The sequence below is a fragment of the Phaethon lepturus genome, unplaced genomic scaffold (genome assembly GCF_000687285.1).
Source record: "Phaethon lepturus isolate BGI_N335 unplaced genomic scaffold, ASM68728v1 scaffold1576, whole genome shotgun sequence".
NCBI lineage: Eukaryota > Metazoa > Chordata > Aves > Phaethontiformes > Phaethontidae > Phaethon > Phaethon lepturus.
Genome location: NW_010543852.1, coordinates 51,116 through 65,339, shown reverse-complemented (window position 1 = coordinate 65,339; position 14,224 = coordinate 51,116). Strand labels below are relative to the sequence as shown.

The 14,224-nt window shown below is 41.4% G+C and overlaps 1 protein-coding gene across 1 annotated transcript in view; it reads left to right on the top strand.

The window, feature by feature from the left end:
- The window catches only part of LOC104621845 (integrin alpha-9-like), a gene marked incomplete at both ends in the record, with an annotated part of 43,928 nt that extends 40,794 nt beyond the window's left edge, over positions 1-3,134 (top strand). The window contains one exon of the mRNA XM_010288453.1: positions 2,974-3,134. Within this exon, the coding sequence (XP_010286755.1) occupies positions 2,974-3,134 (161 nt within the window). The remainder of the gene's footprint in view (positions 1-2,973) is intronic.
- Positions 3,135-14,224: the final 11,090 nt, after the last annotated feature.

The following is a 14,224-nucleotide window of genomic DNA, read 5'->3' as shown; positions in this document are numbered from 1 at the left end:
ATTCCTTCTGAGCATTTTACTGCTTGCTTTTTGTGTGCTGTAGCATCATCTGAGTGGGCGACAAAGGGATGTGCGGCAGCACGGTGTGTGTAACCCCTCCATTAGCACAGCCAGCTGCTATTCCCATTTTGGCTCACAGCATACTGCTGCCCAGTTTCTGGCAGTTTTGCCTCACTCCTCTCTGCTTCCACACTGCCTTCAGCCCTGTGAGGGGGCAACTCTTGCTTCATGAGTATGTACATGCCACTTAGGGTAAAAATCCATTATAAAATGCCTTCTGCCATTTACTTTGTTTGTCTGTTACTGGCTGGAGTAACTTGCCTGGTCTGCTGGCTGGTGGTCCTCTTGCAGGTATGACCAAAAATTTCTCAGACGGAGCTGTTACTGAAGCTTTTAGGCATTTAACTTTGCTCATGGAAAAGGAATAGTCATTAGATAAATCAAGCCCTTCATCTGAGCTCATCAGATCCATGCCAGAGTTTTATTTTGATCGTGTGAAATTGGGCGGGCAGATCCCCAGAAACATTTGTAACCAGATGTGCTTAAAGCTGCTGGACAAATATTTGAAGGCATTACCTGAAGAGTTAATTCGCTAGTGAAACCTTGCCTCCCGATCTACTGGAGTGAGCAGGAGGAACTTACATCACCAGCCGTGCTAAGTTTGGCTAGTTATCTTCCCACCTCGGCTGCTTTTTGGAAGCAATGAAGCTGGGGAGGGGGAAAAGAAAAAACCTTACTCATGATATTTCAGTTTTTCCACTGATGTGACATCATTAGATATAACATAGAAACAAGTTGTCAAAATAAAGGGGAAGCCGGGGGGAGGATGGGAACTGTGCTGCTTGATTGAAAACATCCACTGCTGTTTCGGAGAGACGGTAGCTAGGGTTGCTTTGCTCAGAGGCCTGCTACGGGGTTTGCGTTGGGACGCGTCTCTGTGCCTGCAGTGAGGAATTGTTCAGCGTCAGTAATACGTCGCCCTTCCTTCGGAGAGCCTCCGAGCCTCCCCAGGAGCCCCTGCAAGCTCTGCAGCCCTTCCTTCCTTTGGTGTTCCTCCTTTGAAGAGGGCTGCGTCTCCCAGCAGGGCTTTTTGCCTCTGCCTGCGCAGAGCCTGGGTTTGCTAATGGGTTTTCTTGTCTTTATTTTTGTGACGCTGGTGTAGCTCTCAGCATGCATGCATGCATGTGAGGTCTTGAAAGAGGAAGGGAGACAATTGGGGATGAGTGTGGGATGCGCACACTTTAAAAAAGAAAAAAAAAGTTAAAGAGACCGCTGGGATTTTAAACAGGCTAATCTTTGTGTTCCTGTTTAGGTGGTGCTCTTCAGTGGGACTGAGCAAACACCACTTCAGTGAGAGTTTTTGGTGCTCAGCTTGTCAGAGTTTGAAACACTTTCAAGGCATTTTCCTTCTCAGCAAGTTATTCTGCCAAAAGCAAGCAAAAAAAGTTCAGGTGGAGCTCTGTGATGGTAGTTAGGCTGATTCCTCAGCCTAACTGTGGCTTTTCTTACTACCTAGGGTATGTTTCTGGTTGCTTTATGTGAACTTGTGAGTGAGCTTTTTATCAGAATGCAACACTCCACAAATGAAAGTGAGATCGCTTTGAATTATGTGAATTATGAATGTTGACAGAGACTGTTGCACAAAGTTTTACAATATCATTACATAAATTCTTCAAAATAGTGAAATTTTGGTGGAGAAATGTTTGGAAGTGGTAGCATTGGCTGCAGTGTTAATTTAGAGAGATTAGGATTTTCATTGATTAAAAAAACCCCACCACCACAAAACTAAATAAAAACCCAGCAAAGACCCCTTGCTGAAATTTGGTATAGAAGACCTCACTCCAGGAATGTGTTACGTTTACACTGATTGTTTATAAAACTGTGGCTTAAAAAAAGTTTACATTTATGGGGAGCATATTATCTGGTACCAATCATTTAGGACTTAAAACATAAATAAAAGCCAAAGCAATAATTTGGCAAGCACGCTACATATGTAACGAATCAGCACAGGAGCTGGTGCTGGCTGTTGTTTACAAACCTTATCAACTAATTAAGCCATTTATAGTGAGCCAGTCGCGTGGTATTCCCATTATTGCCTTGATAACGGCGGAAATCAGTACAGGCTGTGGTCTGTGATGATGAAAGGAGCTCACAGTCAGTGTTTCCCTTGTTTGTAGAAAGCAGCAGAACAAGCGTTCATGCTTCTGTTGCAGTTTGTTTGCTCCTGTTGTTGTTGCATTTGCCAAGAGGAAAGGACCAGTCAGCTTGGATTATTCAATCACTGTACAACTACTTCAGGTAACAAATAAAGTGGTTTTTTGGACACAGATGCATCCAGTCACAAACCAACCAATTGTGTTAAGCTACCTATCCTGCAGAACAGCAGGAAACAGGATTTACAGAGATACAGCTCATTAGTTTTTGGGTATGTCTTCTATAAACTGCTAGGGATGTGTAACAGCTAAGAGGGAGGATACTGAGTGCAAGGTAGGGACCTCTAGTTAAGGTCTAAATGCAAAGATGACTGCAAATCAGCAAAACTAATTGTCAGGAAGTGCCACATCCTGGTTGACATTTGCATGGTTTCTGCTGTTCTAGAAGGAAAACAAAGCTTGAGGTTGCTGTTGCTGTTGTTTGTGTTATGTTGTTGCTTTTTATGTTAGCAACACAGTTTAAGCATCTTTTGTTTCTTTTTTTTTAATGAAGTATGTGTGCCTAGATGTATTTTTATGCATCATTTCCTATGGGAAAGGATGGGCTGGGGAACTGAGTGGCATGAAACCTGGGAGTACATTAGTAATTGGATTTGGTTTTGTGCAACCACAGGAAACTTAGTGATTGATTGAGGGCCTGCAACGGTTGACCTTTCTTCAAGCACACATGCCCCGGGGGCAACAGGATCCATTGATAGGTGACTAGAAAATAACTATTGTTCACTGACATCCTTTGTTTTCTTCTTCCTTTTTAAAACAGGTCTGAATTATAACTTGACTGCTGATGTGGCAAAGAAAGAAAAGAGCCAGCAACCCAGAGTTTACTTTGTGACTTCGGGAGAGACAGTGGGGCAGATCACAGAGAAGTTACAACTGTCATACATGCAGGAAAAGTGCGAGCACTACCTAGTGTATGTGAAGGTCAGTTCATTCCTGTCCTTACTTACATTGGTGTCGCTGCAATTCCACTCTTTTTTTTCTTTTTTTTAATATTCAACCAGTTAAAGTGGTGTTGCTTGGCTTCAGATGTTCTTTGTTTTCCTGACAGGTGGATGAACTTTTTTGTGTGAAAGCTCAGAACTTCTTGCTTGGCATGATTTGTCAGTCTGAGCACCATCAGGCCTTCAAGACCTGGTGCCAGGAATATGTATTTTATTTACTTTTGATCAGGCACATTTGCAGGGCATTTCTTTCTTCTTTGGCTTAGTTTGTTGCTACACTTGCTATACGCAAAATAAGGAGGCGAAGTTTTGGCAGGAGCAGCAGGTTCAGTGTTTAGTTTTGTGTAAGATCTGACTGCACAAGGGGCTGCTGATGCAATCTGCATGGGAATGGCAGGATGATGTGGGTCTGTCCTGAAGGAGTTGGGCTCTCGGGTTTGAAGAGCACCCTGTATTTCATCTGGACTTGAAAATAGCAGTGAGATAACTTAATTTCACATGTATCGTGGTCCTAGGGGTATAGAGAGTGCTTTCCAGACATGCTGGGATATGGAAAGAGTCTTTTCTTCCTCTGACAAACACTTTGTCCAGGGTCTGCTAGTACTGCAGTTATCTTCGCTTGGCAGCTGTTGTTGAAGAAGTGTCACCGAGGTGCCATTCTGTTTGCAAAGTAAGCACAATAGTTTTCTTCTTGGTGAAGAAATTTGTAGAATGGATTTTAGTATTATGTAGGAAGGAGATTTATCTTTTAAACCACAAATGCCTTACAAGCACTTATCCTCCTTACTGAAGGACATATTCCCATAGATGAGTGTGACCTAAATTCAATGGATATCACTTGGGACTCTCTTGTTTTGAGAATCTAGCAGGTCCAGACATCCCTAAATGTATAAACTTTTCCAGGAAGCTGCTTTGTACCTAAAAACTGTGAGAACGGGAGATAAAATTAATCCTTTGACTTTATCAACATTTTATGCATGGCTGTTGAGAGAAAATAAAATAAATAAAGGGACCAGCAAGGAGGAAATTCTGTCCTGTTAAGTTTTGTGGATCTCTGGGAAGAGACTAGATATCTTCCATGGTTTTTTGTTTCTGGAACAATCTTTGCTTTCTGCTGTGGAAAAGCTCGTTAAAGAAAATGTAAACCTGTGAGATTACCGTTACTTAGAAAATATGTCTGTGAGTTTACTAACTATGGTCTTTCTAAAATGAGCACATCTGGTTAGGCTTTAATGTATTGAGTTTGGATGAAAAGGAGCCATATGCCTTTCTATCTTAACCCAATAACAATTTCTTTCACACTAGCCCTGTTGTATTTTTTTTTTTGTACTACACAATTCATTAAAGAGCTACATGTGCCCAGGAAGCTATTTAATTTATTGTAGCATTTCTAGCTTATGTTGGGAATGCAAAGGTAAGAACTATTTTTCTGGAAAATTCCTGGGAAATTTGATTTTTATAAGCAAGTAAGTAACAACTTAAAGCAAACCAGCTGGTTAACAAACAAGGCTACTGGCTTTCTATACGATATAAGCAGCTATTTTTCACAGTTGGAAGAATAGCAGGAAGTGTCGTTTGTTCGTGTAAGGGAGAATACAAAGTAGTGGAGAAAGATAATCCCTGTGTTTTCATGGGAAAGGTGATATGATCCACAAGGCTACATGACATTAGAAACATCAAAGAGAGCCCTGCCAGACTCTGGAGGAGTGGAAATGGGGTCATGATCTTTCACTGCTATCCTGAAGTAACAGCTAGTAAAACAAAAAACAAAACCCTGCAAAACAAAAAAACTTCCCCAAACTCAAACCGGAAATCTCCTTGATTGCATAGTTTTGCGATGGAATGGGTGATAAAAGATGTGGGCTTAAAATATATGAAATATTTCACTTGGGCTTTCCTCTTTCCTTTTATTTACTGTACGCCCCGTGAATTTGCCTCCATGCCAGAGCTGTTTGCAGTTTCATCCTTAATCTGTTCACTGTATTATTGTTTATTTGAATCCCTGGTGACAAAGAGGTTTATATGCTAATATGAGGATGTCAGTTCTGGACTGCATGTGATCAAGGGTAGAGAAGCTGTTTGGACTTGGTCAAGCTAGCACATGAGGTCATGCACAACACTACTAGGTAAACAAGGCGTCCAATCCGAATGTCACACAGTAGAGCTCTGTAGGGTACATTAGTTAAATGAAACCTGTTCCAGGTCTTGCCTGGATGACATTGTCTTACCAACATATAGTTCTAGCATGCTGGTGGCATAAAACAGAAGGACTGAGAAATGTCATAAAAAAACTAGAACTTGCTGCAGTTTCCTTTGACAGATTTGATCTTAAGAGACCCCAGTGAAACTGAGCACTAAAAGAGTTGCAGTCTGCAAATAAACTGACAGTGATACTCATTAAATCATTTTGCAATTGGTAAGTGTCGATGTTTTGAGCATAACTCTTTTCCTATTTGTGGTTCCCTTTCAGAACAGGAGCTACTGTTCTTATTGTTGCTACTTATTTGAGTACTAAAGCCTGTCTTTCCTCATAACTGTGTGACTGAGATAAGTGGATCTCAGAAGGTTCATCGGATATGTGTAGCTCAGAACTTGATCTGGTACAAGGCAGGCTATCAAATTACAGCTCAAGTTGCTGGAGTTATGGCAGTTTTTCTGGTTAAAACAGAATGAAATGGAAATGCTTTGAGACTTCAAAATGCTTTGGGTTTGGTTTTGTAGTGGGCATGGGGAAGGAGAGATGCAGTTTTCTGACTTTTTTTTTTTCCCCTCCTTCATTGGAACGTGTTCGATTGATTTCTAGTTAAGAAACTTTAATTCTTTAGTATACATAGACAGTAATTCCAATACTCACAGCGCCTCAGGTGTCCTTTGCAAAAGCTGCATTTGTTTTAGTTTAAACAAACTTTGGAGGTTTGACTGGTACATTCAGTAGAAAATGGACAGCCAGTGCAAGTGGCTACTGATTGAGAAGTTCAGGAGCATCGCTCTTTTCTCGTGTCAGTGCGTAGCCGATCCCCGCCGCCTCGCAGGAGGTGCTTCGCTGCTGGACAGTTCCTCCTCTGGCAGTCTGGGGATGATGGTGCTGCCACTGCAGACCTTCTCTCCTTCAATGGTGATAAAACTACTAACAGCAGATAAATACATTATGTGGTAACTGTCTGTCCATTTTGCTGGAGGAAAATGAAGCAGAATTTTAAATCTGATTAGTTTGGGGTTTTTTTAAGGGATTTGTTTTTTGGTGGAAGGAATGGCAAACATAAACGTGAGAAAATGGAACGTGGTACTAAACAGAGAAGAAGCAGACGTTGCAGAAGATGGTAGAAACAAGAAAGATAAAGAAAATAAGTAGGTTTGGAGGCTTTACAAGTGTCTCCTTAATCTTTATATCTGGGCTTGCAGCTGAAATGTAGAGGTTTTCTCTTGGGGACTGCACTCGTTTGATGGTGCTCAGAAGCCTTGAGCTGTGTATTTAAGACATGCTGTGATCAGGACATGGACTCTGAGGAAACATTGTTTCCCCTTTCCAGTAACTGGCCTGGTGATTTCCTGCTTGTGTGGGCTCCCCTAATATTTAGGATAAATTTACTTGTGGATAGGACAAAAGAATTTGATGCAGGCAGCAAAGCACATTGTGCCTGGATACTCACGTGGGGTCAAATCTCATCATCTTTGATTTATCACAAAGGTCTAACGGTGGTGATGGTGAAAGCAGCTTGTATGATTCCTGCATTTATTAAAGAATCACCTTCTGGTTTTTTACCCCACCGTGGGTCAGCCAGCTGGGCTGCCTGTTGCTACCAATCACTGCTGTCTGTGTGCAGAGTGAAAGTTGTAATAGCTTCAAACACCATCAGCAGTCCTGGCACATGATTAAAACAGACACAGCATTTATATTTTCCAGAGATCTTTATCTTGGTGACTGTCTGGTTGCTTTAAGCAGTCTCATGTTGCTCATTGTATTAACTCTTAATGGATCCGGCCATTGCTCATGGCAGGGATGAAGCTGAGAAGTGACAGAGGAGTGGTGATACCAAAGGCTTTTCATAACTGTGTAGATGAGGAACTTGTGCTGTGTTTGTAGAGGCAGGTTTGGAATAAAATGCTGCCTTTTCAACAGAAATTGCACAGCTATGTGTTTTTCACTGCTGAATTCAGTAGGCAAAATTTTGCCTTTTTATAAGTATGTTTCTGGCTTTTGTCTGCCATGCATCACTGTTACCTCAATTCTCTGAAGATACTCTGGGCTACTGATCCCACACAACTTCTTCTCTCATGCTCGTCAGTTTTAGTCACTGTCTGTGGTTGTGATTATTTCTCCCTCTGCAGCTGTTTGATCTCATCTGAGGGGGATGCATGTATTGAAGTCTTTTATTCTTAATTCATAGTAATCTGGCTTTTTTCTAGAGTCTGGGGAGCAAAACATTCACTCTCACAGTCACGTGTGATGTAGAGATGGTATCACCGTAATCATTTGCAAGATACACTTTCTTATGAAAGCTGTCTGCCTGTCAGTTAACATCTCTGTGTTTGGCTGGTGGTGTTACAGGATAGAGACATACAGCCAGAGACACTTAAGAGCTTAATTTGAAGGTTGGGTTTTTTTGAGGGGGGGTGGATTTTTTTAATGAGATCGGTTTCTCCCATACTGTCAACACGGAGCCTTTTAGAAACAGGGTATTTCAGCAGAGCTTGGTTGCTCACTTTTAGCAAGGCCTTTCCTGGGATTCTGGCAATGTGAGCAATGGATTGTGTGTTGGATGTGGATGACAACCACTGCTCTGTGGAGGCAGAAGTGAAAACCAGACCCTTGGCAAGTGCAGCTCCCCTCGGTAGTGGCCCAACTGGTCCTGCACACCTTTCCCTGGGAGACAGGAGAAACTGGAGCAAGTCAGGGGATAACACTTGAAGCAGGGACTGCTTTCACAGCAGCAACAGCTATGAAAACTTAGTCCTGACTGTCTAGGATTTCACAGGGTTTGGGCCACTGGGCAGACAAAGAGAGCACTGACCTGTTCCAGCCTGCAGCAGGAAGTTTATCATCGCTGCAAGATGAGAGCTGCTGTGTAGTTTTGCCAGCAATGATGACTGCAGTGAGATTCAGCACTAAGACCAAGAGCAGAGTTGATATCTTTGGGTTTTTTCCTTTTTGTTGTTTTATATAACTTTTTTTTGTCCCTTTTGCTGAGCCAACTGAGAAACTGTCAGGCCGAGCCAGATGCAGTCATAGCATATGTTCAGCCTTAAAGGGCTGTGGGATAGGTAGGGTGATCATGAAGCACAGGGGTTTATTTACAGAGGCGTGCTTTCCGGAACAATTCTGTTTTCCAAAACTGCGCCAAGTGTGCTCGTAATCTATTAGCATAGCCTGCCTCCCCTCCAGCACAGCAAAATAATCTCAGCGAAATAAATATGTTTTCTGTTGCCTTACTTTGTAAAGTGATCATCCCTCTCCTTTCAGATATGCTCTGGCTGGCATTTTGTAGAGCTGATGTCTCACCTTGAAAAAGAAGCCAGGGAGAAGAGAAGCTGCATTTTTTCCTGAGTAGCTTATATGGACAAGAGAAGAACAGTTGTTAGCTGCATAACTCTGGGTTCCTTTTCATTGCTTCTTAAGTACAGAGACTTAGACGTACCAGGAAGAGTATTAGGAGTTGCTGGGAGGACTGACATCTTTGAGCTGAGCATTAACTGTATTGAGATTTAAATACTGTTAGTGATCATGGAGTTGTCTTTGTTTTTTCCAAGGTTTTTGCAAGGTTCACGAAAAACAAGTAAGATCGCCTTTCACGGGTGAGCTTATACTCAGGTTTGAAACTGTCCTGCACAATTTGGCCAAAATGAAATTGCCAAATATGCCTGGCACTAGCATCTATTCAGAGGGGACCCATGGTGCAAGTAGTTAAGTGCTTGTAAGATCTGCTAGGACTGATAATGCAGCTACATGGGAGAGGAGATTGTAGCAAATATTGTGCTATTTACTGCTTGGGGGCTTTTTACTTGGCAATGTAGCTAGTAGGTCGGTAGCCCAAAGGGTCTTTTGTTCTGAGGCCAGTGGGAGGTTTGCAGCTGTGAACTGAACGCAGAGGTTTTGTCCAGATGCCCTCCTCTGCCCATCCTCCCAGGGCAAACTGGGAAGTTATTCCCAAATAACTACTTCTTTTTCTCCTCACACCTATAGATGATATAACTGGGTGGCAAATGCCGCCTCCTTTCTCGTTGGAGAGTTTCTTTTGAGTGTTTTCTGTTCTTTATGAAGCTTGTCCATTATAAAAACAACAAAACAAAACAAAAAAAACCCCTTCCGTTTCAAGTTTTAGCAAGGAAGCTGATTTTACTTCAGTTCCCTGTTGCTCTTCAACTTTTGCCAGCATGTATGAAAAAGTCCAAGTATGTTGTTTATGGCCCGGGCAGAAACTTAGTTGCTCTGGTGGAGCTGCTGTCAGACAAAGTGCTTGGTTAATCAGATTCATGAATACAAGTAGAGGGATTTTATGCTCCCTAAATGAAATAAATATCATCTTGAATGAGGCTCAGTCAGTTGGCTTATAGCACAGGAGCTGCTGAAATTCTGCTTTGCTTGATTTGTATTTCTTTTAACCTGCTTTTTTTTAAACTGTAGTGTTCCCTGCTAAACCCTAAAGGGATCCAAATCTTTATTTTTGAATCCTTTGATAAACTTATCCCTTTGATATATTCTGTAATGGGAAAGAAATAGGATATATTTTTCAACTAGAGTCTCTCAAGAGTACATATTTCTTAAGTTTTAACAGAGTTGAGAATTGATTTTATTTCATGTAAAGTCTTAATGAAGTGTGACACATCACTGCTGCTCTTAGACATTCAGTAGCAGGCATATGCCTGGCTTTACTGTCTGTCTGCTGATATATTTCTGTCTGATACTGTAGCTCCTCAAAAAGAGATTTCATGTGCAGATTAAACCTTTTGGTGACTCAGGAAGGGAAGATTTAGGCCTGGACGGAGGATTGCTCTTCTAGGGAGGAGGATACTAAACCCCATGGTTTGGAGAGACAGTCCATAGGGCTTTTGTCTGAGAGGAGTCACTGCGTTCCCAGTGATGCCACTTCTAGGAAGTGAATGGCCAAACAGAGATAAAAGAGGTGCTGCACTTTGTGCTAGGAAAAGTAATTTCAAAAGGCAGGTAATGATGGATAGGACTATTTTTGCTTTCTCTGGCACTCCTGGTTAACCAAAGAGCTTGTTTTCTCAGGTGGAAAGAAGCAGCAAAGAAGGCAACATTACTGTTTTAGAAACTTTCTAAGCTTGTTTTTTGTATGGAGTGATATAAACTAAACACATGATGGCAAATTATGCTGTAAAAGTTTATTAGTACTTCTTTGGGACAAATTTACACTTAAAGGGAATACGCTTAATGCTAGAGTATTGCTGCAGAAAATTACAATAGGGAACAGCTTGTTTGTCTTAGTGGTTTTCCTGTTTATAACACATGGAGGAATATCAGTCTGTGGTAATCTCAGACACACACATGTACATGGTCGGCTTATCCTGTCCAAACTGGAGAGTGCCTAAAATTATCACCTTTTCATTTTGCTATGCTTAGGAAGGAATGAGCAGGGCACTTAATCAGGAAACATTGGAGGCAACTTCCAACAGAAAACTCTTCTCTGGGCTAAAGAGAAAACAATTAATTTTGCTAGCTGTGGCTTATGGGTATGTTCCAAACATATAACCTCCTCGTAGTCAGAACAGACTTGAGTCTCCTGCAAGACTCTTAAAGATGCTGTGTTTGGTTTGGGTGGCAACATGTAATGCTAATCCAGTGCCCTAATTCATACCAAAAGTGACTGACAATATGTTTGAAGAAATCTGGGAGTAATAGGTTGCAGGCATAGAGCTTTTTTGGCAGAAAATGCCTGTTCTCCCTTTCTCCCCCACTACATTACTTCAGTTGTGGAACTAAATTAATCTTGAACTCCTGAGGTCCAGAAACAGTTGAGGAAAGGCACATAACACTGTGCCATTACCCTCACCCCCACGCTCCCACTGGCATTTCCATATGCAATGGGGTAGTTACCAATGGTATGGTTGTGCTGGTGATCAAAAGTTACATCCCTCATTATAGGCTTCCAGTTTGTTGCATAATTTTAATTATCGGTTCCCCTTGTAGAGCTCTGACCTCTCCTGGATTCCCAGTTATTTTAGGGAATGTGTAGTATTCTCTACCTGGAAGCTGCATGTTGTTCTGTGCTAGCTGTGCTCTTGTGGAGATTTGAAATAGGTAGTTACCTGGGAGTTCAAACTGTTTTCCATTTGCCTACAACGTCTTTGACCCAATGGCATATGCTTAAGCTTGTTTCCTGACTTTATATACAAGATGTTCTTATGGATTGAATGTATTAGGCAAATTAGCTTGTGCTTCTCCACTTTAGTGTGTCATGATTTTACAATGGCCTTTTCTCCCATCCAATGTTTGTGGCCACTGTACTTGCTTTCAGTGGTCATTTTTGCTTTGAAAATAGGATCATCTCTGAAAATGAGTATACTTTTGAAAGCTGTCCTCCAAGCAGGGAAGTAGTAAAATTTTAGGAATATGTGCAGTCTAATTTTGAGGGTTTGTTTCTTCCATTCGTGTCCTCTGGATGGCTCCCAGTGTAATGTGCCGTTTGTTTTCATCTGATGTTAAAATTTGTATTGCTGCATGTGAATGACACAGCTTTAAAAGAACAATTTTCAGAAGGGGATATTGTAACGGCTTCACAGAACATAATTAACTGATTGGTTCTTAAGCAAAAACTCCATGTTACTGCACCAGAGTGGTTTCTCTGACCAAATTCCACCAAGAACATAACATAGCAACTTCTGTGTTTCACAGAAAATTTCACCAGAGGATCTTTTAGTCTGCCTTTATTGTCAAGTTCTTGACCGCGTTTTCTGCTTAAGTTGCACCTATTGGTGTTCATGATTTCTCATATGTCACACAAGCAGTTTCTTGTAAATAAAGTCCTTCTTGAAATTATTTGTGAACATCTATTGTGAAAAAACTGAGAAATACTTATTAATGTATGGCTTCTGCATGCTTTTTATGCAAGTTGGCTTATTGCCATCTTGTTGTTGTTGCTATTTTTGATCTCCACGTATGCATGGCTTTTAAGGCACTGAATATGTTTTACTCTGTAAATACCATAAGGCTAGGACATGGTGATAGCCTGACTGTAATAACAAATCATAATGAAAAGGAAGAGAATCCTGCAATAGTTCATATTGCTTTTTTTTCTGTCCTGGGAGAAGACCCAGGTCTGATGTTAAATTCTAGACTGAAATGTGAAGAGTTAGCTGAAAATCTAAGGGAATCTAATGTGAGAGTAAAGCAAATTTACTACTTCCTTCTTTTGGCACACACACACTGCATCACTTAAGACTTCCTTAGATGACAAAATAAGGTGAAAATACAACTGGTTAAACTTGTCATGACTTAGTAATTTTCATCCTATTAGCAGGCACACAGTTTCTCGTTTGGCAAGATTGACTGTAAGGGAACTGACATCAATGTAACTTTGAGAAGAAAAGAGTGTAAAAATAGAAACAACTAACAAAGAATGTAAATTAAAATAGGGTATGTCTTATATAAAGTTATACCTTCTTTCACATATTTTTGATGTGCTAGGATACAGAAATTACCGAGTGAAATGTACCATTAGCCATGAAAAAGTGGTTTTGGTGAAGTCCAAGTGTATAGGGACAACAGTCAGATGGAAAGGCTTTTAAAATCCCTTCCTTGTAAGAGACTAAGTTCTATCACTCTGCATGCAAATTTGTCTTGTGTACTCTTGCTCTGGAAGCTAGAAAGGATGTGAAAATTGAAGCCAGAAACTTCATTGCACTCCAAGGAGTTTTAAAAAAAAAAAAAAAAAGGCATTGCAATACATGTAAAGTTTTTACCCTCTTGTATCTCCCCCTTTCACTGGGACAGGCAGTGGATCATGGATGCTTTGAGAACTGACTGGATAGCTGCAGTTGTGTGTAAGGTACTTTGAATGTTTTTAGGAAGTGTTGAGACTTTCAGCCTGTAAATAAAAAAAAAAACAAAAAAAAACTGTGGCAAGTGTTTTTGCAAGTGCAGAAGCAGCAACAGTGTTGGAGTGGTACAATCTGTAAACTTTGTTGTTGTTTTTTTTTTCTCTTCAATGTTTGCTCTTTCAGGTACAAAGTCTTTGAGACCAAAGTGAAAAATTGTAAAGCAGAACCCTTTTTGCTATTGTTTTCTCACAATGATTTTCTTTATTCAGAGCAAACAGGTGGTTTCATGCAACTGTAATAGTTATAAACTGTTCCTTTTAAATCATTGAGCAGATCACTGAGTGGTTCTGAGTCACTCTTTTGGTTATGTGCCACTGGGGGAAACCATTTCTTCATGCCCTGGTAAAATACAAAAGCCTGACAAATTCACACGGTAACAAACCCAACTTTGTGTGAATAATATTACCCCTGTGAAAATAAGTGAGCGCAGTTCCCATTTGTTGTGCTTACCCCTCCCCACCCCAGAAGCAGCTTGCCCAGGAAAGGCTGCTGGTTTGCTCCCATTCAGTGAGCTCTGCAGCTCATGGTGAAAAGGAGGGTTGAGCCCTCCAGTTGTCATTGGCAACCCATGAGCTCCCTGTGACTTGGAGATGTCAGTAGGGACCCTGGCACACATGAGCGTTCAACCCATCCACTGCTCGATTGCAGGAAGGGAGCTGGAGGAGGTGGTTTCCATTTTCTTGTGCTACCCATGTGATTGTTTCCATGAAAGCTGTCCCTGTCCGCTTTTGAATTACAGCAGCAAAAGTCATGAGCTGGCTTGGAGAGCCTGAGCCCTGGAGCACAGCCAGGTTTGGGAGCCCAATCTGCAGCCTGTGCCGAGACAGCACAAGCACTGCAACCCTGGCAATAGAAATCAATGGCAAAAACTATCCCAGGCTTCATCAAGGGGTGAGGATCTCGCCTGCAGACCAGAGCAGATTCTACTCACATGAGACAGCATTTTCAAAGCCTTTCCTGAACCCACTAAATCTTTCTGGTGTGGGGGAATGGGTGAGTGGTTTTAAGCTG